The 24,720-nt window shown below is 41.8% G+C and overlaps 1 protein-coding gene across 2 annotated transcripts; it reads left to right on the top strand.

Moving 5' to 3' along the window:
* Positions 1–198: 198 nt before the first annotated feature.
* Positions 199–23,623, top strand: MFN1 (mitofusin 1). 2 transcript variants are annotated; one of them, XM_074152939.1, is made up of 18 exons: positions 199–307; positions 682–803; positions 1,639–1,774; positions 4,655–4,817; positions 5,345–5,469; positions 7,134–7,242; positions 9,889–9,996; positions 10,328–10,481; positions 10,611–10,678; positions 15,028–15,149; positions 16,376–16,502; positions 16,751–16,855; positions 17,475–17,577; positions 18,549–18,778; positions 19,272–19,427; positions 19,905–20,101; positions 21,370–21,504; positions 22,121–23,623. In XM_074152939.1, exons 2-18 carry the CDS (start codon positions 689–691, stop codon positions 22,188–22,190), a joined length of 2,223 nt encoding a protein of 740 aa, XP_074009040.1. In that variant the 5' UTR covers positions 199–307; positions 682–688; the 3' UTR covers positions 22,191–23,623. The 2 variants fall into 2 exon arrangements, with proteins under 2 accessions (XP_074009040.1, XP_074009039.1); XM_074152938.1 differs by having other exon boundaries at positions 205–541.
* The last annotated feature ends 1,097 nt before the right edge of the window (positions 23,624–24,720 follow it).

Here is a 24,720-nt window from a genome sequence, read left to right as displayed (position 1 = left end):
CCGTGGGGTTGAGGTGGGGTGTTCCCGGTCTCCATTTCACGAGCAGCCGCTCCTCTTCTGCCCTCGCTGAAGATGGCGGCCGGTCCCCCCCCAACCCCCTCGGCCCTCAGTAAAAATGGCGGCCGCGCTCCCCGCCCCCCGCGGCGGCTCCGCCAGGGGGGCGGAAGCGGAAGTGATGTCCGCCCCCGTCCCGGCGGCGGCGGCGGGCCCGGAGGAGGCGGTGGCGGCCGGCAGGGCCCCGCCGGCGGCGCGGCAGTTGCCGGGTAACGGCGGAACGATCTGGGCCTCCGTGAGGGAGCGGGAGCCGGTAGGGTCGCCCGCTGGTCCCTCGCCCTGCGGGGCCGTCCCCCCTCGGCTGAGGGGACAGCGCTGTCCTCCGGGCGGTGGGAGGTTGGGAGCCGCCGTCCGTGAGGGGAAGGGCCTCGTGTGTGGGGAACGGGCCGCACCGATTCGGTTTAAACCCCTCCTCGGCCGCCGCCGGCGCCTGTGGCGAGGGGAAGAGAGAAGAGTTTGCCAGGGTAACAGAAAGAACCGGCATAAAGTAAGCTTACCGGTATTGCGCTGTGATATTTTGATTTTTTTTTCGGGCTTTTTTTTTTTTTTTTAAATGACTGGGTGAGAAGTGTATGACTTTTCGTGGAATTGGGTGTTTCGGTCACTTTTACGTAACTTTCCTTGCAGTTGCATAATGGCAGAAGCTGCCGTCTCCCCCCTGAAGCACTTTGTGCTGGCTAAAAGGACGATCACTGCCATCTTCGACCAGCTGCTGGACTACGTCACCGAGGGAGCAACTTTTGTGGAAGGTCGGCTTTCACCTGGAGCACGAGGGCCTTGTCCCTTGCTTTGAATATGTTTTACGGCAGCGCGATGTCCATTACACCAGTATGCTCTTCGTGTAAACATACCCCTTCAGAAGTAGTCGCGTGTTTCATTTGACATTGAGTTTTTAAACTTAGGCTAGCAGGAATGCCTAGGATGGCTGCATACATGAAAGCTAATTGCGTCGCTTGGGCCGGTATCCCGGCCTCTTTTCCATGAAGGTGAAAGCTTAACAGCTCCAGCCTTTATAGTCCTGTTGTGGTTTCCTTCACGTAGAAGAAAGGGCAAACAGGTTCTGCCGTTATTCAGTAGGAAAGTAGTTCAGCGTGATGTAACGCAGAGAGCCACTGGTTACACCCTCAGAAGTTCTAAGGAGGTGGAGACGCGTGTGTCGCCGCATGGAGTTGGGTGCTCATCACCCCGGCGAGCTCTGCAGGGAGAAGACAGCCCAGCCTCACTGCTACATCCACAAGAGCTCCCAGTTTTCCTTTCTCAAGGAGGCGGGTGTCACAAAAAGCAGGGCAAATCAGCGCTGCAGGCTCTATTCGCAGGCTTATGGAATCCAGCAGCTGGAGTGTTCATTAATCTGAAGTGATTTATGTCATGGTTTCACGAGTGCCCGCGGTGGAGCTGTCAAATGACAAGGGCTAATATCAGTGGCAGTAGCGGGGTTTGGTTCGTTTTGTTTTCTTACCACTATATAATTAAAATTTACACAAATCTTTGTTGGCATGTGAAGTACTGATAATCTGTATTTTTTATCCTGGGGCATGTACCCTATATGTGATTGCTTTTATGTTACTCTTTTTCTATATGTAGCAACGTACAGGAACCCAGAGCTTGAACATGTAGCAACAGAAGATGAACTAGCAAAAATACAGGCATATAAAAAGAAGTTAGCAGTCATCGGTGAGGTGCTTTCACGGAGACACATGAAAGTGGCATTTTTTGGCAGGTAACGAACAGAATTACCAGAACTTAATTTGATCTTTTTTTTTTTTTTTTCTTGTAGGGCTTAGTGTTCTTATTTCTAATTTAAATGCTCTGGAATTAGTGCTTCATCGTAGAATTGTTGTTTGAAATATACATAAACCCACGTTTATTCTTATCTAATTGATGCTGAATATTTTGTTGGTACCATCTTGCTTTGTGACTGAAGATTAATTGTAGATACAATTAGATGTAGATGTAGATACATGTTTTTCATTTATAAACTTTTAATAATTATCTTCTATAGATCAATTATTTGACTTGGGAAGGTCTGAGTTTGTCGTCATCTTCTCCAGAGTGGCTTTTCTTTTTTTAAGGTGGTGGTTTTGTTTGTTTAATACCTTTCTTTTAGTGTACTGTTACTGTTGAGAACTTTTGTTTGTTTGATCACAAGTGCTAAGAGAAGAACTAAACTTTGATCTGTTTATGTTTCTGACTATTAGCAGCTGAAGGAAATTAGACAGACGGTTGCCTTGTTGGTTGTACCCTTTGTCTGATAGATCTGGGTGATGATTACAAGGGACAACAGTAACAATGTTACAGATCAATCTGAATGAAGCTGTGAATTTCTGCCTTCCCGAATCACTGCTTGGGAAAAGTTCTGGTTCACAGTCCTTAGGGGTATTACTACAGACCCAAGTGTCCAACCTTTCGCATATTTCAATAGCATTTCCAAAGTTATAGATGATTTAAATTAACTTCTGTTCTAAAAAAAACCCATATTTTCAGTATTCAAAAATTTTTAACTTTGGTCAGCTTGGCATCACCTCAGCTACTTTTTTTTTTTTATTTTTATCGCAGTAAAAGGGGGAGTTAAAAGGAAATGTATTTGTTGCACCCAAAATGTGTTACTACACGAGAAGTATTCTAAAGAGATGCTGTCAGGTGTTTAGACCCAAAGTGCTGAGGTTTTATGTGGCTCTGCTCTGTATGTATCGTGGTTTGCATTTCAGTCTCAGTGAAAAAGTTTTATGTTTTCAGTGAGAAATTTTGACTGGGTCATAACCACTTCCAATAATTGTCTGCCTTCCAAACATTGTGCCGTTCTGTTCTCGTCAAATTTGGAGGGGGTAGAAAGACGATGAAAATGTGCCTTTCTCACATCTGACTTTACATTCAGTGAGCAAAGTCCTTCTAAAAGACTCAGTTCCGGAGCTTTCAAATGCTTTTATGTGCCTAGATAGTCTGGGGTCTGTTAGTCCACTTTGCTTCAGGAAGATTGATTTTTCTGTGCTTAAATTTAAGTATGCGGTTGCATATCTTTTTCTGGAGCATGAATGTTAATGTTTTAGTTCTAAAATTTCTGTAATAGTACTGGAAAAAAAGTGTAAAACAGTTGTCTTACCTTCACTTTGCTAAAAATATTTCAGCTGTTTAAAGAAAAATAAGAAAAGCATCTGGGATAAAGAAATTAGTTATATCTCAGCCTTGGTATTTCGCAAAGTTAGAAGTTTGAATACATTTACAAGCTGTGATGTATGATAAAAGTTGCTTTTGCCAAGTGCAAAAGTTCAGAGCAGGAAAAAGAGAATTTAACTCTCCCTCTGGCATTTTGAATAAATTTGTGAACTGTTGTACAGTTGAGCTTTTTCTAGCAGAAGTAGCAGCTCAAAAATTAGTTATAGTCTGTGTAACTTCATACTGTTGTGTAATACTTAAACCTCGAATCTTTATGGGTGAGGGGTGGAGGGTTAGTGTGAAGTAGGACATGACTGAGAACTTCAAGTTCTTGCAGAATCCTGAATTGTTGAACAGTTCCTTTTAATCAACAGGGGTTTGGTTAATTTAGCTACCTCTTCTTCCTGAAATAAGGGCAAGCTCAAGTTCTATTATTAAAGACAGCATTTGCATTATAAGGATTACGCACAAGAAATAAATTTGAGAGGCTTTTCTGCATGTTGTTTCACGTCTTACTGTAGAAATCTTCAGTCAGTTGAGATTATCATCCATTAAATTGTTCTGAGTTGTCATTGCTGGCTGTGATGAGAATTCCCAGACAGCAACGCTTTGAAACGTATCTGAAGGCATTAGCACAGTGATGCTCCTTTCATACCTCATCCCATGCCTAGAGGACTGTCAGAAGCAGCATTTCCTTCCTGTCTGGTAAAGAAAAGATGTTTGTCTGAAGACAGTAACTTACCGAGGTGATAATTTCACAAACATTTTAAGGAGTTGATTGCCACTATAGAGGGTAGTCCTTCCCTGCCCCTGTCACATGACCTTCTCACATCCTCCTGTGGCATCCCTGGAATTCATTTAGATTAGATAGAGCAGGAATGTGGAATTGTTGTCTGATCAGAACATAATTCTGCCCAAAACGTTGTGTATATTTTTTATTGGTTCTTTTCCACAGGAATGCCAGGGCTGGCACAAAGAAGAGGGCAGGCTGCCCCGTGATGTGGGAGAGCATGCCGTGATTTAGCAGTCGCTTTAAGTTGGTCTAAGACATCTTTTTATTCTAGATGCTTTTTCCAGCTTAGCAAAGTTGAGCCAGTATCTTTTACAAATTTCTTACACAGATTGAGGTTTACCAGCTAAATCATACTCACCAGTACAGATTTGGCTTGTTGAGCCAGTATGTGTTACGCAAACGAAAATTAGTTTTCTTGGTTGCATGGGCGATGTTGTACCAAGAAAGATTTGTGGATCTATTCAGATAAACTTTTCCTGCACTCACTGTTATTTCTGTCAAGCTCTGCTGTACTGGCTTGAAGCTCTGTCACCCAAACCAGCTCGCAGTATGTGGGTTTGACAACGAAATGGGAATGCATTCAGTTGAAGACAACGGTATTAGTGGTGATTCTGTACTGTGCTCAGAGCGCTTTTTATTTCCTTTCCCCTCTAGAACAAGCAGTGGGAAGAGTTCAGTCATTAATGCAATGCTGTGGGATAAGGTGCTTCCTAGTGGGATTGGCCACACCACTAACTGCTTTCTCAGCGTGGAAGGGACAGATGGAGATAAGGCTTATCTTATGACAGAAGGGTCCGATGAAAAGAAGAGTGTCAAGGTACAGTTTTTCAGTGATTAATGCTACTTTTCACAGTAACCATATCTCAAAAATTTGTCTTTTAACAACGCTTTCAGGTCTAACACAAGTATACGGCTAACTCATTCTGCATTTTTAAGTTCTTAGTTAGGAGGGAATAAATATCAAACTAAAATTGCCTACTTAGCATTTTTCTTTGATATTTCAGAGAAACAACAAATGTGTGTCTGATTGTAGCGTAGCATATGTTGAGTGATCTATTTTTATAGGACTGAGAGTAAGTTCTGTTAGTTGTTAAAAGACTTGGAATGTGCCTCTCATTCAGCCTTACAGCCCTTAGCTTATTTAGCTGCCCACATTGATGTGTTCTTTAGGTGCTGGTGAGTCTAAGAGGTTAAAAACAAATAATAAATCACAAGTATTCACCGGAAAGAAGTATGAACTCTCTTAATTCTGTTCAAGATCTGTCCAGGTTTGCTTGAGAACCAAATTAGACTGGTATGAAGGCTTGTTTGTGCTGCGTATTCATGTTTGCCTTCTCTTTATAGACAGTCAATCAGCTGGCTCATGCACTTCACATGGATAAAGATTTGAAAGCTGGCTGTCTGGTCCATGTCTTCTGGCCCAAGTCAAAGTGTGCCCTGCTGAGAGATGATTTGGTTTTAGTGGACAGGTATGTTTTCTGGTTTAGTCAATATTTTCTTAAATAAATTAGCCATTATAATCCTGAGAGATGAGACTGGTTTACTGATTGATTGTGTTTTGGTTGTTAGGTTGCTGCTTTTTTTTTTTTAATTATTTTTTTTGAGAGAGAGTACAGAGTTTGTTCTTTTGTGTATCCTGCTGCCTGTCATCACCCCACTGAGTTTGGCCTTGTAACATTTGGAACAAACGAGTGTCTTGTGACTGAGCTGAATACGGGACTGGCTTTTGGCTGAGGATACTTCTACCTTTAAAACCAACAGTATGGAAGTGTGAACAGGGTTGTTGCAGCAACAGCTTTTGGCACATCTCCTGTCTTTAAACGCTTCAGGTTGATCTCAGGGAGCATAAGCCATCTGGACTTCATTTTTAAAAGCTTCTGATAAGGGTTGCGGTGCCTACATATCAAGTGGGTGACCTCAAAACATAACTGTGACTGTTGGCTGTGTGCGCCTGGGTGTTGGGCGAGCATTTCCTACAGTTTGTGTATTTAAAGAATTCTGAAAGCTGTTGCTTTTTCTCTGTCAAATGCCCGTATTCCTGGCCGCTATGAGATATGACCTGGTAATACGTTTTCAAGCTGTTAGGTGATCTATACCTCATATGTGAATCAGTATAGATTGAGAGTGACTCACTCACGTATGAGTGAATTTGTAAGTATGATTTCTTCATATCCAGAGTGTACTCTGATAAATTGTACTGGTTTTTGTTGCATCTCTAATCTTGCACCTTTGAAATCACTGGGAGTTTGTCATTATTTTCTTAGGTGCAAACTCAGGTCCTGTGTTAGTGGGAGAGAAGGCCAGCCCGGCTGGTGCAGGGAGCCTGTTGGTTTGATGCATTTCTGGATTTCTGAGCTTATGCAGTTGTGCTGTTACTTGAGGACACGTGTGTAGCACAAGGATGCTGGAAGCCCAGAAGGGATCTGTGCATAGATACGATACCAAGGCATGATTTGCTCTGCGCAGTCTTGGTTGCTAAGGGTGAAACATAAAGGGGAAAAAAAGAAAACAGCCTGAAATCTGAAAGAATGGGTACTTGTAGGAGAAAATAATCTTTTTAGTGTTAAAAAGAGCAAATTTGAACCAGCAATAAATGAGGTGTTGCAAACATGACCTCATGCTCATATTCCATTTATTTTTTAAAAGCTGACAGCACTGTACTTTTAACTTCATTTTAATTTCATATTAAGTCTATGACCAGCTTGCATAACATACCACTTTAAAAAAGGCCTTTATTAATGGAAAAAAATATTTTATGAACAGCTGTACATTTTGATTAAAATCTAAAATTTGAGATAGAAGGATGGGGACCATTCTGTGAGACTGCCTGGATTTCTGACGAACTACCTGTCCCTTCCCTTGGCTATTATGCTCTGTGTATTTATTCATTAGAAACTGCATTTTGGAATGAGTAGATGGTCCAATGAGTTAGTGAGTGATAAATGCAAAATGGTAATTGGCTTTTGCTATGTTTGCATTAAGCGTGAGGTTGAGGTAAGCATCAGTCTAAAGATATAGAGCTTTGTATCTTCTCACAAGGCCCATAGGCAACCCCACTCTATTTTTATCAGTTTCTAAAAATCAAATACTCCTTTGTGTGTAAATACGAGTTTGTGGTCTTTGTTCTTCACAGCCCCGGCACAGATGTCACTACAGAGCTGGACAGCTGGATTGACAAATTCTGCTTGGATGCTGACGTGTTTGTCTTGGTTGCCAATTCTGAATCAACTCTCATGAACACGGTATGACGTGCAATGTTTTTTTGTTGCTTTTTGATTTAAATACTCAGCAGTTCCGTAACTGAAATGACTTCTCTTAGACCTTTACTGAAGCTCCCATGAATCGTTGCACTTGGATCTTGCAAATAGGATTTGGGGGTGGGAGGCAAGAAACAAGGTATATTCCTCACTAGGGAAAGGAGAACCAAGTTTCTGACTTGAGCGTCACATTTGTCCTTTCTATCTGAGTTTCTTTTTTGATAAATGGATGATGTAGTGCTTGTCTGGATTTACAGTTTGTTGATATTTGTCAGCTGAAGACATTTGTGTTATCAAAGAAATAAATTATGGAGTATTTCATATCCAGAAGTTCAGTAAAATACACGAAGTAGGTGAAGGAAGTTGAATCTCCTCATGTGTTCTTGTCTCAGAAGAGGGTGAATTCCCTTGTACACCTTGTGTTGAGGACAAGGGCTACAGGTTGCAGTCATTGGACTGTGTTTCTTCTGAAGATGCAGGCAATAAGCATTCATGTTGTGTGGTTTGTGCAACATGCAGAGCTGAAGATGTTTTAACACCTTTATTCTAGAAAACCTTGTTTTGAGAGAGAAGACTTCTGTGTCCCTTGCAGCCTAAATATTGTATGACTCGTTGAAGGAGAGCATACAAGGTGGCCAAAGGAGCTGTTGTGATACTCAAAATACAAGACCAGAGATTTGCTTTAATTTTGTAGTGATCTCCAGTTTTGACTAAACTTAAGTATTGTGGATGCAGACAATGTCAATAGAAGGTTTCTAGGTTACTAGAAGTGGGACTGCTGGAATGTAGTATAATGCTACTGAGAAATCTCTTGAAGACTTTTATTAAGCCTACTATACACAAGTAAAATGGTTTGATAGGTCTGAGCATAGTTCTGATGTCCAGTGTTTGAACTTTCTAATTATTGAGACAATTTAATGCAACAAAGAACTGAGCGTACAAAGACAATATTTCCTTGCATTGTAGCAAATTAGAATAGTTTAGTAGAAATCTGAGAAGAACATAAAATGAGTTTAAAAACATTACATTCCAACTTCTGAGCCAAATCCACAAAGACTCAAATGCAAAAGATGTGATTTAAAAGGAGAGGAGATTCTGACAGGGTCCAAGGCAAAGAGGGGATTTGGCACAACTGTGGTTTTATCGTCTCTATTATCTCATGTGAAGGATGCTTTTTGACTTTTAGTATGGAAGGAGTCTAGAAATTGTTTGCATTATGTACATACTATAGTTAGTTTGATTTATTTTTTTAATTAAAAAAATAAGATGAAAAAAAGATTGGTTTTTAGTGAACACCTCATTACTATGTAGAAACATGGAAACAGGAGGGAACTGCGTGCCAGATTTCAGTTTGGTGTAATGAAGTAACGGAGAAAAGGCCAAATTTTATTTGATTCTCTCATTTGCTCAGGAGGAATGACCCAATAAAACCAACCTGAGTGGGACAGTAAATATGCAGGAAAGACATATACGCTATGATTCTGCTAATTTTGAATTTGTCTGATCTGTAACACCCAGTCACAGAAGAGCTACTCTGCTTTTCAGCGTGGTTTTTGGCCAGTCTTTTTAACTTGTCAGGCACGGCTGAAAGCTGCCAAATAGAAATAGGTTAGTCTTGCAATTTAGTTGAAGCATTAAAGTCTTGCTGAGTTTTTTTGGTTGCCATGCCTATAAATCTTCTCTGAACTCTGAGCACCTTGTAATTATAGAATCTGGAAATAACCGTGTCCAGGGTGTATCGTGGAGGGACAGGAAGTAGATCTTAGCTGTGATTGAGGCTTTGGCTCAGTAAACACTCTTACTCTTTCTTCTTTTTAATTTTTTCAGCCTGGTAGACACAAATGAAGTTGCCTTTGACAGTTATGTCGCTGCTTTAAAGAATTTGTATTTTGCTTTGCGTTGTAGCAAATGGTAATTTCTTTCTTCATCTACATAGGTTTATCCTTCAGGTAAAACACACGGTAACTGTGTTCTCATCCTCCTTAGGGGAATTTTTACCGTAAGAGGTTTGCAAATATTTGGCAGCTGCTAAACAGCCACAGATTTTTTGCGTGAATGTGATTTTTCTAAGATTCCCTCATAAATTCTCTTCAGACAAAGTTATTATTTCTACAACAATAATCTTGTTTACATACACATTAGTCTTCATCAATCAGGAAATAAGTATCTCCGGTGGTTGTGTCCAGAATATGTGGTCGTGTCCTGCTGCAGATTCAAAAAGCTCATGGCAGCACAGAGATCTCTTCTCTTTCAGCTGTGCCGAGTGGGGATTCGCTCCATTATGAGTATGAAAATAGCAACGATGGGTGGTAGGTACGGGCAAGGGACCCAAATATGTTTTCAGGTACCTGCATGTCTTGTTTTTAAAGTCAAAACATCAGCGATGGCTTTTTTTCCTGTGGCTCAAGTCATACATCCCATATAGGAAATGCATCGGTTTTAAGTCATTTGTTGACTATTGAACTGTCACAAGCCTTTTTGTGTTGAATATCTGTGGTTTTTAGTGCTAATGAATTCTTTTTAATAGGAAACTTTTTTCAAAGCTTGCTTAACTTCAGAATTTGTTACAGAAGAATGCGTGACTCTGGTAGGGATGTCAGGGGAAATTTCTGTTTGTGCTTTAATTTTTAGGAAAAACATTTTTTCCATAAAGTGAACGAGCGACTTTCCAAGCCGAACATCTTCATCTTGAATAATAGATGGGATGCCTCCGCATCAGAACCCGAGTATATGGAAGATGTGAGTGACCTGATGGTTCTTATTTGGGTTGATGTTTAAAAAAATGAAAATAATAAAATATTTATATAAAGAAAAGGCCTGCACATGCACAAAAGCATGCTAAATTGCCTAGCTAATGCAGTTACTAGCATGAAAACACCAGCTCTGTCTTACTAATCAAAGGATAAGTTATTTGGTGAGAAAATGGAAATCACTTAGTCCGTGTTCAGAGCAAAAAGCAACCTGCAAATCGAACTCCAATGTGTGCATGATGTTTCTGACTCTGACGTTCTGATTTGATGACGGCTCAATTTTTGCTTTTTTTCTCACGAGCTTTTTACCTTTCCCGTAGGTGCGCAGGCAGCACATGGAGCGCTGTCTGACTTTTCTAGTCGATGAGCTCAAAGTTATTGATCCTGTAGAAGCCAGGAATCGCATCTTTTTTGTTTCAGCAAAGGAAGTTCTGAGTGCCAGGAGACAGAAGGCCCAAGGAATGCCAGAGGGTGGTGTGTAGAAACTCTTGCTTTTTCTCAAACACAGAAAAATAGCATAAAACCTGATAAACAAAAATATTTAAGATGCAGTTACTGCTGTGAGGTGTTGCTCTCCTCCTTACGGTCTGTTGTGTTTCACAGGTGGAGCGCTTGCTGAAGGATTCCAAACAAGATTCCAGGAATTTCAACATTTTGAGCAGATATTTGAGGTATTTATGATGGGCTTTTTAAACTGCCTGTTTTTGAATGCAAAGGCAGCTTTTGTTTATGCTTAGCTTAATTTCACTGAACATAATCCACGTTAAAAAGTGGAGGAGTGTAAGGTATTCAAACCGTCTCACACCTTTGCCTTATCTGTGGGCTCTGTTCTTCTGTTCTCACCTTGAATAGCAGGTGGTTGTTAGAAATAAGTATTATTCGGTGCGGGAAGGGGCCAAAACTGGCTTCTTAGCTCATGTTTTGAGATCTCAGTACCAATATAGTCTATGTAAAAAGAGACGATGCTCTTAGAAAGGATTATGTCACTTATAACTGTGAGCTGGTGAAATATTTGCTGTATAGTAAGCCTTATTTTGCTCTGAAGTTGTAGCTTTGTAATTAGTCGCTGTAATTCAGGACACAAATAGTAAGAAATTCTGTTTCATCAATGTCAATCTAAATACTGACTTGCATTTTTAAAGCCAGAGTTTTGAAATGATCTCATTAGCTACCTCTTAGCTCTGTTTCTCTGAACATTAACCCTACTTTTGCACCCTTGTTGCTGCACAGAATCCATCCTTCACCCTCAGTTTACATTCATAGTTGGAGTTCACAGTGTCTTCAGAAGTAAGATTGGCTAGGCAGTTGAGTAATTTCTTTGTCTTGCTGAATTTGATTAATCTAATTAATTAAAGCCATTTCTGGATATCTTAATGAGGCATTTTGGATATGCCTTGATGGTTTTCTGTGGTATGTATTGGCATATCTCATGTAACATGAGCCTGAACGGTGTGACTGTAGTTTTACAGCAAATTCTCAAGATGGCTCTTTGTGCCTGAAACAGTAAGTAGTTTGGTACATTAAAAAAACCCAATCCAACTGGCTCCAAAAAATATTTCTTCTCTCATTACAAACAAGCCCATTTGACCTTAGCAAAACCAAGTTATGTAATGATGTGTGTATATCAATAAGGTGTTAAAATGACTTGATTCTGTCTTGCACAAGCAAGGAAATGTCAGGCTCAAGTTTAAATTTAATTCTTATCCTCACTCTTAACGGTAGATGACTGAGTCGTTGAAATGATTGGTTCACAATATTGGCAGGGCCTGAGTCCATGAGGCATGAAATTTTTAGTTGTAGCCAAACGTGAGATTTTGTTTGTAATTTTTGTCCTTAGAAATATAGTAGGAAGCTTTCAACCAGTAGGAAAAAAAGTGGAAATTAAGCTTCTGTATCAATTATTGTTCTTTAACATATTTTGCCATGTGCTGCACCCAAAGCTTTTTTGACAAAATCTCTTATAACTATGGTTTAGCACTCAACACTTAGGATGTTTCAAGATTAAGATGGACGTATGAGTTATTAGATGATGTGATGCTCTGAGTGCTCAGCCCGTCTGTAAATGGGATGTCACAGTCTCGAGTTGGCCACCGAAACGCGAAGCATCCATCACAAGGTCACAACCACAACAAGTTTCTTTGGCAGAGGCAGGGGCGAAAACCAGCTCTGTGGCAGCACTGAATGGCCTTAAAACAAGGTTTTTTTTCTTCTTTCACATTATCCGTTTCATTTGCTTCGCACCTTCCGACTCCCACCAGTGAGAGTGGATTCTGTAAGGTTTTTCCCTACACAGCCATGTTGCATCCTGAAATCATCATGAATGGCTTTGGAGCGTGATCCCATCACTTAAAGAGCATGACAACATCTGCTAAATTAACATTGCCAACGCAATTTAAATTTTGAGTGTCTGATGTTGCAGCACATTCAGGTTTTGTGGGCAATTTCCTAAGTTATAATGGCATTTTATTTGCTTTTAAAGCAAGGTTCATACTTAAATGGTTCACCAGGTCTGAAATCTTCAGACCTAATACTCAAATTGCCGTTTCTTGAGCTGATGAAGTAACTGATGACAATAGTGTGTCTGCTTCAGTCAGTCTGTCCTGCCTTTAGCTCCTTGTCCCTGTTCAGGTGCCCTGCTCAGACTTTCCACACATTTCTTGCACTCTCTCATCCCTCTAAGCTCCTTCATCACCTCATTTATAAACCCATCCATGCATTCCATGTTCCCACTGGCCGTATCTGCTGGTTTTGCTCCTCTTGGATTCTCTCACCCTGCTTTTGTCTCCACTAAAACTGGGTGACTTCCTCCTCTTTTCCACAAGGACTGAGAGGAGGAACTGTTACTTCTCCAGTACTTCCACATTCCTGATTTTAGTATCAGTTCCCTGATGGGAAAGCCTGTTCATCCCAGGACTGATACGAGCTCAGTATAGCTAGAATCTTAAAAAAAAAATTAATAATCTAGACACCACCCATCAGTGCTACTTTGTTGTGATACGGGAAAAATTTGGACCATTTTTCTAAGGTTTGTAACTACATTTATGTAGACTTTTGTGTGAGGGCAAAAGGCATTCCAAAAATAGATAGAACATGTTTTTCTGCAAACCACAGGGTGATTAAAGTTGCTGAAAGAAAAGCCGGTCCAGGCTTTACTAGAAACACTTGTAAACAGGGGTGAAATTAAGGTTTTAGAGATTCGTGTAGCAGCTTTAAAAGGTGGTGTTACTGTGTATGTCAGCTGTATTGCAACAGAAAAAAAAAAAAAAAATGCAGCCTTAAATGAAAGGGTGGGATTTGTGGATCAATTCCCAATTTTTATATTGTGGAATGGCAGAAAGTAGTCTGTGTATCTTCTGAAATTTTACGAGATACATAGAAATGCCTTATCAAAACAGCAGTAGTCCTTAGTGGAAATTCTACATAAACCCAAACCCCACTGTTCCTCAGGTTGTAGCGTTTCCCAAGTTTCTTCAAAAAAACGGTAACAGAAATGGGGGGGGTGGGGGGGTGGAGGAGGGAGGCAGGGCAGAATTCTGTAATTCTGGCTGTAAATGGGAGTGAATAACTCAGCCTGAATTAGTCTGCTACTGCAGAGTCCTTCCCTAACACTGCACGGGATGTAGTAAGTTGTGTGCTTAAAGACTATGCTGGAGGTGGGCTGGAAGGTAACTGGTTTTGATTACATGGTTGAAACATACCTTTTCTCTTTGTTTTTGGTAAATACTTATTTACAGGCTAACGGCAAAACTGCTGCTGTCCCCCTCTTACCTTTCTCAGCCGTTTAACTAACCTTTGTGTTTTTCCTAGTGCTCTAACTTGGATTTTCTGGTTGTGTTGTGAGTGACTGTCATCCTTTTACCTACCGCCTACTAATGTTGGGAGGACTCTTTCCTCTGTGCCCAGTCTAGCTCTTACAATGTGCTGATATTTATGAAACTCTGGCCTTTCATTGCTGATTTCTAGATCTGCTTCATCGAGGGAATATATTTTACCCATTTTGTTTATTTTGGTTCGATCTATTATTTTCAGATAGCTGAAATTATTCCAGTTATTCCAGCATACGCTAAGGTCATAGGCAAGCCTTTTGAAAGCAACCTAAACCCGTTTGTCCTATGAAAGGTGCATCCATAGATTAAAAACAAATTTAAAACCTCATAGATCTGGTATAAAGAAACTATCTGCTTGCTTTTTTCCCCTCAAACAATGAAGGTGTTGCTACTTTGTGGTGACTTATCACAGGTTGAATTCCGACTGCATTTAATTGGCTTTAATTAGGATGTGCACTTGCTTGAAAAAAAGTCAGAAGTCTTAATTTATGCCTTGTCACCATTGATTTGCTTTTGCCCAAATTGAACATTTGTGTCTTTTCAGTGTCCTGTAATTTCTGAATCACTCTACAATATTCAAGATTGCAAATTGATTAGAAATTGTATCTTTAGAGCATTTTCTACTTGTTCAACACTTCAGTAATCTGCAAATAAGCTGATACTTTAAGGACTACTTAACAACTTTTCTTTATCCTGTGAGAGAGTCCTTGTTTCTTATTCCTAATTCTATATTTTGTTCCTGGATGGTCAGTATTGACATGAGCATGTTGAATTTTGGCAGAATTGCTCCTTGAAACTAAGAATATTTATTGCAAGAAAGAAGACTCAAGCTAGGCAATATTGCCAGCTTTCCTGTTAGGCATTTATAATTCCAAAGAGATAATTTGGAAACTTTTCTGAAGAGCTAGATTTATGTTACGTATTCATCTGAGTTTTCCTTTTTCTTTACACTATTAATGTATTTTAAAAGAATCAAAACCTATGCACATTACTGTGAGTGAACACGAAGGTACAGATTTGCTGCTATGGACTCAGTTCTGTTGTCTTTTAATTTCTAAATACTTTGTCCCCTCTTTATTTCCTGTTTGTTTAAGTTCCTGGTAAAATAAGCAGCGTGTGCTTTCTGCTAGTGAAATTCCTGAGTGTGTTGGCATGGAATTGCAGTAATGTGTTGTGGCTTGGGCCCCTCGCAGGAGTGTATCTCGCAGTCAGCCGTGAAAACCAAGTTTGAGCAGCACACTATCAGAGCTAAACAGATAATAGATACTGTGAAAAACATTATGGACGCCATAAACGTAGCAGCAGCAGAGAAAAGGTAGGTGGGTTTCTTGGAGGGCTGGTTGGTTTGGGTTTATCTACATCCTCTGAGGAGCCGTGGTTTTCTTGGGTCGTTACGGACTTTAAAATTCACTTTTCCTGCTTGGTAAGAAATAGAGAGCTTCTCTGGCATGTCACCGCTCTGCACTTGCGCTGCTCAGCCTTGTCCTTGGTCTGCGACTTCTGCCTAGAGATCTCGCTTTGCTTTGTTATTTTTTCTTACTAACTTACCATTACAAAGGCACTCTGTGGCTTTTCAAATCTTTTTTGAAAAATATTTGAAATTTTAAGTTTTTTCTGCCTGTATCCAACATTTCAGAAATGATGTTTGGGCCTAAGTTTTTTGTTAACAGTAACGCTGAGAAAATAAATGGATGTAGACACTTTAATTGGCAAGTGGTTAGAATCCTGTAAGGGATGAGAAAGCCCAGGCTCACAGAGGCTTGGCCTCTTGGCCCTTTCCAGATTGTCTCCTTAAATATGTTTATTCTCTCTTTACTCTTGTAATCCTTTTAGTGCTGATGATGGCAGCTCGCTTATTCTGTCTGATAGTTTCATATATTCTTGGAGGTCTGCACATATATGGGTTTTTTTCCTCACTTTTGTTGCTACCTCTTGTCTTTGTTGTACACAGCGAACTTGCTGTCACCTTTAATCCTTCCCATCCGTCTCCTTTCTGTGTCTCTTAATTGTGTCTTTATTTTTTAACAGCCTCCCCTGTGCCTGTCAAACACACTCATCTTCCCGAATATATCAGCTTTTACAAACTGCGTGTTTACACCCTATTCCGTCTCACCTTGTCGGGTGCTATGAAAACATGCTGTAAAATGTTTGAAAATATTCTGATATTCTACGTCTTTCTGCCAATTGACCTCCCAGACGCTGTGGAGTAAACCCTCTTAGTCTGAGCTGCCGTTTGATGTTTCTGCTCTGCCCTTCGAGCTAGAACTGCTTTAGATTTTAAGCAATTTTTACTTAAATGGGAGGTGGAGAGTTGATGGTGACAAGGTTAGTTTCTGCTGCCTCCCCTTTGCTTTGCGGAGTCCTCAGGCCCGTGTCGGTGTTAAGGAATAGGCGAGCGGTGCCGGTGTGGCAGCAGTGGGACACTTTGATCAGATTTATCCTTTTTTAATTATTTTTAAATCGGATGGGTGGTCCGCGGGGCTTGTTTTGTTATTGGGAGAATTCCTGCTGGTGACGATGACTTCCCTTCTGCTGTGTTAGAGTCCATTCGATGGAAGAGCGAGAGGATCAGAGGGATAGGTTGGACTTTGTCCGAAATCAGCTGAACATTTTGACGGAAGATACGAAGGAAAAAATCAAACGCGTTACTGAGGAAGTGGAAAATAAAGTAAGTAAAGACAGTGTGAAAAATCTCCCAGGTTCAAGCGTTGCCTCTTCTGTGAGGCAGCTCCTTGAGGTGCCCACCCACCTTCTGAAGAGTCTAGTATGTTCCTTTTGCAATATAAAAAAAAGAAAAAAAATCTAAAATGACAAATTTTCATGACTATCAGGTGATTGAATCGTTTATTGTAACAGTTAATGCAGTGGCTGGAAAAGGCAGGAGAAACATTTTATGTGTTTCCTACATTTTTCCAGGTCTCTTCTGCCATGACTGATGAGATTTGCCGACTTTCCGTTTTAGTTGATGAGTTTTATTCCGATTTTCACCCTTCTCCTCAAGTATTGAAGCTCTATAAGACAGTAAGTTTCCTTGCATGGTGTGAAGCCAGGCCCTTGGTCTTCCCTTTCATTTCTCCTTCTGTATTTTCATAATTTCACATAGCATTTTATGTGACGCTTTCTTTAAGCTTAATCTCAGGACTTTTGCTTTCTGACATAAACATAACTCTGCTTACCTAAAACTGGAAAAGCTTGAAAATATTTCCCTGCTTTGTTTTTGGAAAGAAATTAATTTTTGTTTCAACTGTCTTTTTGACTGGAGCGGTTATGAAACTTTAATTCACTGACATCCTGATTTGTAATCTTCACTTCTAGTAAATAAAGACCTTACCTAAACAATTTTCACTACTCCTAAAATGAAGTAGACCCAAAAATAAAATGAGCTTGAGAATACTCAGCACTTTACGGGGGGTTTTGTTTGGTTTGGGTTTTTTTTTAAGAAAAAAGACAATTTTATTAAACTTTTGTAAAGTCCTCCTCCAACTTAGTGCAGTTTAAAAGCATGGTATTTCCATGGCAACATGCTTTTCTTCCCACTGTAAATAACGATGCTTGGTGTTTAACATGTGTCTGTGCTGTATAATGTAATTGAGTCACTAAATATAAATTGATGAGCATATTTTCTTTCTAAAAACCTCAGGAACTGAACAAACACATAGAAGACGGTTTGGGAAGGAACCTGGCTGATCGTTGCTCCAGCGAAGTCAATCAGTCGATGCATCAGTCGCAGCAGGAGATGATTGGTAAGAGGAGGAAATGATGAGGAAGGAGGAATGCGAAGACTTTTAACAATTTAAGGAAACCTGCTTTTAAAAGAATTTTCTTTCTGATCGTGATATAACCTTAGCGCCATAAAATGATAAAGGAAAAGCCATCCTGGATCAACACTGTGTCCAGCTCAGTAGCCCTGTCTCTGATATTAACCGGTAACAGATCCCTGGGGAGGAAGAATAACAAACCAGGGTAAATACAGTGATCCATTCCCAATTTAGGGACTTTTGAGCAAAGATACTGCATCTGGATTAATGGCTTAAGCAAGTAGTAATGGACCTGTCCTCTGGGAACTTGGCTAATCCTTTTCGAAACCCATTTAAATTTCTGGCTTCCACAACAGGTATATGAAATACACACTAATTGTGAGATAATGTTTCTACAGTATGATCCTCTCCCTGGGTCCCTCCAGGTTCTGAGTGCGAAACAGGACAGTTTCACAAAGTACTTGTGCACTCCCTCTTCTCTTTCTTCTTTATAAGTAGTAACGTTATTGCATATCCACCTCTCTCTTCTGATCTCTTTCTGGTAATAAAAGATTCAGAGCAAGATCATGGAATTACGTGAAGCCTTCTGTCATCTTATGCAATAATGTTGCCTTTTCTGTATGTGGATACTGGATAAACCAACTTTTCCTTCGTCCATCCTTGTCTTTTGACCATTGACAGGGATCTTTCAGTTAATTTGACATTTTTTTCCAGCAGTGCTCTCTCTGTGAGTTGATTTTGTGTGACTGTTTTCTTTTATCAGAGCAATACATTGCCTGCTCTACGAGGATCAATACCGCTAAAATACCCCCTGATTTTACAAATAAATAAATGAATTGGTCCATTTAGATTCTTGTAGTTCACAAAGCTGGTCAGCAGAGCCAGGGTCCTACTTGTGAATATGCTGTAAAGCTTTTGATGTTAACTCACCTTTACTGTTCTGTTTTATTTCATAGAAAATCTGAAACCACTGTTGCCTTCTGATGCTCAGAATCAGCTCCACTTGCTAATTCCCTGCAGGAGGTTTGACCTTAGCTATGATCTGAACTGCCACAGCCTGTGTGCAGATTTCCAGGAGGATATCGTGTTCCACTTTTCCTTGGGATGGACTTCGCTAGTGAACCGTTTCTTGGGTCCTAAACAAGCCCAGAGAGTACTGTTGGGACTGGCAGATCCAAACTTACCAGTGAGTGCTGCATTAGGCTGACGTTTTAAGTGCTTTGTTTTACCTTGAGGAGAATATCTTGATTTTTATGGTATTTTCCTGTGCTATTTACATGCTTGCTGCTACTTTCCCCTAGTCCCTTCGTGTGAAATATTTTTGGTGAAAGTTGGTTTTATTGGATTATATTCAGGGTGAGAATGGAACAAAAAAAAACCTTTCCTAAACTTTCTGCAGCCGTTAATCTGAGTTTTGTTTTCTTTCGGACTGAGCCCTTTGGGTAACCTTTTCATTTGTAACTTTTGGATCCTTACGGCAGAGCCAAAATTCTGCAGAACCCTTATTCCATCCCAGTCCCCCGTTTGGCAAGGAGCTGCCAAAACCTCCACTGCTTATCTCTGCTGGAAAGTTTCTTTTAAGTAAATCAAACCCTGAATATATGAAAATAAAATAAAACCTGTCTGCTTGGTAGTTCCTTGATGCTTTTGACTCAGGCTGCCGTGTTCCCCCCTTCTAGATCCCTCGTCCTTTAGCTGCCACCCCATCTGCTGCCACCCTTCCTGCCCTCACTCCGGAGAACTCGGCCCAGGATGATTTTATGGTTCCTTTGGTGATGAGTTTGGCTTCGCTGACGTCGCGGACCTCTATGAGCATCATCATTGTTGGCGGAGTGGCAAGTAGTTTCAGCAACATTCACTGGGCTAGAAGTGATGGCAAAGATTGAGCTGGTCGTTCCTTTTTTGGGGTGCAACAAGAAGCATGTGATGGACTTTGTAATTAACACCGGGCTGGATGAGGGTGTGCAGACACTGGATACCCGCAGTCAGGGTGTAGGGAGAAAATTAGCCCAATGCCTCGGAGCGTAGTCGGACGTATTCTCTCTGCTGTGTTCAGTTTTGGAATTAAAGGGTGATTTGATGGTGCCTCCTTCAGTCTGGATTTAGGGGGAGCTTTGCTTTCTCCCTCCTCCTTCATTAAAAAGCAGCCAGGCTTCCCATACTCTCCACGTCTGAATGTCGCTGTATCGCTCTGCGGTCACAGCATAGAAATAATAACATTTTCTTAAACTAATCTGGTGAAAGGGTGGAATTAGATTTTATTCTGTAGGACAATTTCCGTAAGCTAATGAAGAATCCTCTTTTTTTGTCAGATCTGGAGAACCGTAGGCTGGAAACTCATCTCTCTCTCCTTAAGCATGTACGGGTTGTTGTACCTTTATGAGAGACTGACCTGGACCACGAAAGCGAAGGAGAGAGCCTTCAAACAGCAGTTTGTGAACTACGCCACCGAAAAGCTGCAGATGATCGTCAGTCTAACCAGCGCTAATTGCAGCCACCAGGTGCAACAGTAAGTACCGCACTGGTGTCTCCCCTCCCTGGGGTAAGAAATCCTGGGATAAGAAATCCTAGGATAAGAAATCCGTGTCAGTGGGGTGACTGTGGTGTCCTGGGAGCGGGGACTGGCCATACGTGGTGTGGGAAGGCAGCTTTAGTGTCCCTCGGCATTTATTATGAGGGAGTTTTTAAAGAGTTTGAAACGACCACCTAAAAAAATCAATATGTACATCTCTGTGTGTGTGTGTGTGTGTGTATGCGTGAGAGTCTTCAGGTGGAGACTCTGGTTGTCCAGCACCTTGCTATGAAGCCGAGGGACGTGGCTCGGTTCTAGTGGAGCCTGAATCTAAATTGCTCTGCTTTTAGGTTCGCATTGAACCAGTTTAATGATGAGTTTTTGTTCTGGTGAGCGTTGGTTCTGCCTCAAGGGCTGGTACTGGTGAGGTCGAAGCAGCAGGTCCTGGCTCTTCTGAAGAACTTAAGAGCCTTTATGAACAGTTCCTTATTTTTTTAAGTGCCTCTTTCCTAAATGCTTTCCCCCCTGCCTCTGCAAAGCAACGTCTGGGTGATTGTTTCCATCGGCCTCTCCTGTTGAAACAGTGTGTTTTGATTAAATTATTATTTCAGAGAATGAGGCCTGCTAAATGAGAGGTGCAGAAACCTCTCCCGTGTAGCCCAGGGAACCCTTTGCTAATACAAAGTTCAGCTTCAGCAGAAGGAAGAGCGTCATCCTTGTGCCCAGCAGCTGCGTGTCTCTGCGAGGACATGGAAGAGCTGGACTCAAACCAGCGCTCCAGGGAGGTGAAACAGAGAGGAGAGACCTCTCCCCTCCTGTGGGAGACCCCAGTTGCTGGCCTGGGATGGTAACTGGGGTGGTTTTTGTGTAAGGAGGAGCGTTGGAACTCGGGTTGGGAGCAGATGATGGAGGAGATCAAGCCTGGGGCACCCCTCACCTTGCCGAGGGCTCGTGTGCCCTGTGAGCAGGTGATGCCACCAGAGTCCCCGTCTCAGGCTGGTACCCGTTGATGCTCAGTGGAGAATGGCCAGAGGCGATGTTGGCGTAGGCTGAGGTGCATTTTGTACATTTACTTTTTTTTTTTTTTAATTTAAAAACCAGTTAATTCTCCTGCTTTCTGCTATTCTGTACTCCCTCAACAGCTGGAGACTCTGCTGAGCTCTGCTGCACCCTGCAACGCCATCTCTTGGGTTTTTGTTTTTAATGTTATTATTTTTTCTGCTTAATTTCTGTGAACCGTGATTACAAACTTCTTTTCCCCGTAGGGAAATGGCCACTACTTTTGCTCGGCTCTGTCAGCAGGTGGATATTACCCAGAAAAACCTGGAAAAAGAAATCGCCAGGCTTTCCAAAGAGATCGATCAGCTGGAGAACATCCAGAGCAGCTCCAAGCAGCTGAGGTGAGTGTGGGTGTGAGGGGCCGGGAGCAGGACCCAGAGGGGTTGGTGTTTGCTGGTATTTCAAGGTGAAAGGAGGCGGCAGAGGGTGCAGCCGGCTGTGCAGCAACACCCCTTTTCTTTACCTGTCCCTGAACAGCTCTGGCTGAGTTAAATAAATGTGTGTTTCTACACAGGGGAGTGAGCAAAGCTCCAAAAATAGTCTTTCTCAGATGGTTTTTGGCTTTTTTTTTTTTTTTTTTATTGTATGGGAGAGGTGGCTTTCTCAAGAGTATTAATCTGTAGGTAAATTAGGGTGGCAGCTTCCCACAGACCCCTCCCCTGGGAGAAGAGCAGCACTGGGAGTCAGTCAGTGCCATACTGGTTTTATTTTTGACCTCTATTTGGTGTTTGTGGAAGAGAAACTCCCAGCGGGAGCTGGTTCGGGGCCTGAGGAGCAGCCTCGGCCTTAACTCCATGTTCTTTCCCCCCCGGCCCCGGGCGGCCTCTCGGCCTCGAGTTTCTCGTGCGCTGGGTTTCGGGACCAGAGGAAGGGAAATTCAAGCTTGAGGCGGATTCTGCCTTTCCTCCCAACGCGACTGCGCTGAAGTAAATCCCTCGCTTTTGTTTGTTTTTACAGAAATAAAGCCATTCACCTTGAGAATGAACTAGATGGCTTTACAAGGCATTTTCTTCAAAAGAGTAAATGAAGCATCGTTGCTGACTTTCCCCGTGATCCTTTGTAGGACAAAGTAGGAATTTTACAAATTACGCTTCTCCTCTGTGGAGTCACATGAAATGATTTATATTTTAAATGTTACTTTGATGACACTTGTTTAATTACTGTAAAACTGGGAGGGTGAAGCAAACGGAAGAGTTGTGGTACTCCGAGTGCTCTGTTTGTCTGGCAAATTTTGAGTTTAAAAAATTACCTTTAAACACTAAAAATCTTTGGGCACTTAATAAAAACCCGAATCCTTAATTGGTTTTTTCCTTAGTGTTTAGCGGTGGCAAGTCTCGCTTCCTGGCATCCAGGAGTTCGTGCAGGGAGAGAGAGCTTATCACGGCCTCACCGGCTCCTCTTTGCAGTCGCTTAGGAATTAGCCAGGGATGGAGGAGGATTTTTGTGTGTGTTTTTGTTTAATGAAGGGAAATATAAACTCTAGCGCGGGGCAAGGACTGCTGGAAGCAAATGAAATGGGGTTGGGCAGCAGTTCCCCTTCCTCAAATTGAGTGGAAGATGGTAACTCACTAATGAAAGGCGCTGGTTTCCCCTCCGGCTGCCGCGTTCAGACAAGCTGCCGCTGATTAAGTAAAAATAAACTCATTTGACCAAATTTGGCAGATTTCTGACAGTGTGTGGAGCGGTGAAATGGGCACTTGCTGGACCCCAGGCTGAGGAGAGCGTGTGCCACTGGTGTCACCACGCTCTGGTGTCCAGGGGCGGGAGAAGGGGCCCAGTTGGTGGCCTTGGCTCCGTTCTCATGGGTTTCAGGGGGACAGGGGTTGTCGGGCTGGAACCTGGAGCTCCCGAGCCGGGGTTCGGAGTCGTGTGCTCTGCGGGGCCGCCCCGGGTTCTGCCCTCAGGGGGAGCAGCGTCACCTCCAGCAACACAAAGCCTCTTTTTTAAAAAAAAAAAAAAAAAAAAATGTTTTTTGCTGTTGCCATCTGCAATCATTTAACACCTTTTTTTTTTTTTCTAACTAGACTTTTATTAAAAGTAACTTATTTTAAAAGAGAAAGCCTTTTCAGAATATTTATATATTTTTATGGCAGCGTTAACACGACTAAATGAAATATCCAGCTTTAAAAACTAAGCTGTGGGGATTTGCCGTTTTCCAGTAACTAAGGGCTACCTTAAATGGATTTAAAATCTGTTGCTAGAGGCAGTTACTTATTTGAAGCTAAAGGACCCTGTTGGCACCACGCTGGCACCTGGTGTTTGTTCCTGGCCCTCGGAGCGTCCAGGAGGCTCCGGGGTTTGGAGGGAAACTGTGAAATCCAAGAATGAGGAAGAGCCCGGCCTTTGTGTGTGGGATTTAATGCTCTTTTTCTGGAGCCCTTTTGTGGACGTTGTATGGAGCCGAGACTCGACGTGCATGTGTGCTGCAGCTATTTATTAAAAAGAAATCCTACCCCTTGGCTCCGGGAAGTTCTTTGGTACCTGCAGGGAAGGGGGGTGTGTGTGTGTGTGTGGGTGTGTGGGTGTGTGGGTGTGTGGGTGTGTGTGTGTGTGGGTGTGTGTGTGTGTGTGTGTGTGTGTGTGTGTGTGTGTGTGTGTGTGTGTGTGTGTGTGGTTTCCTCGGGTAACGTTTTGCTGTTTAACATCCATCACACGTCCCCTGGCACAAGCTAATTAAGCAGCAAGAATTAATTGCAGGAGAATCCCGAGAAGCGGGATCTTTAGGCTCCGCTGAAGCACCCACGAGTGACACCCTCTGGTTAAAAGCACTTGTTTATTGGTTACAATATCAACTCATGGCAACATCTTTCACTGAGCCACTGTACAAATACAAAGATCCATCGTGGAAAAAAAAAAAAAAAACCAAAAAAGCTATAACCAGAGTTAGTTCAGAGCCAGGGATTATTTTTTTTTTTTTTTTCACAGGGAAGTCTCTTTACAACAGCACTGGTAGAGAACAAATGGCACAAAAGTCCCTGGTTGGTTGGTTGGTTTGTTTAATAGCTTAAATAAAAGCTTTTAAGACTGTTTTCTGAATACATACACAATCCAAAGGCAGTGCAGGATCACTTCCTAATCGGTGTAACGATACCCAAGGGTTTCCAGAGTAGTCGGCAACAAGTGGGAAAAAAAAAAACCCACCCAAAACCCAACCCCCAAACCGTAAGTGATGAGAAACGCCGGAAACTAACGGCAAATGAAAATCAAGCAAGTTTAGAAGCACTTTGTTTTGGACTCCTTTGGATGCCATACGTACTGCGAGTGTTCAGATGCTTTTATTATTTTTTTTTTTAAATTTAAAAAAAAAGAAAAAAGGAGAAAAACACAAATCGAGCACCATCGTGTAAGTAAAACAAAGGCTTGAAATATCTAAGACTGTTCCACCAAAGTCCGTATTAGTTAAAACCTAACCATACTGTGTGGTATGAGAACGGCAGGCACGGGTACTCTGGTACCGGCTCTATCGCTTTGAACACTGCTCACACATTTACCAGAACAACACCGCGGCAACACCCCGCAGGGATTGTTACAGGAACCAGCGCATCGGCTTTAAACAA

This window comes from Numenius arquata, chromosome 9, assembly GCF_964106895.1.
Source record: "Numenius arquata chromosome 9, bNumArq3.hap1.1, whole genome shotgun sequence".
Classification (NCBI taxonomy): domain Eukaryota; kingdom Metazoa; phylum Chordata; class Aves; order Charadriiformes; family Scolopacidae; genus Numenius; species Numenius arquata.
The sequence above is the reverse complement of the archived record's forward strand: the minus strand, read 5'-3'. Positions and strand labels throughout refer to the sequence as shown.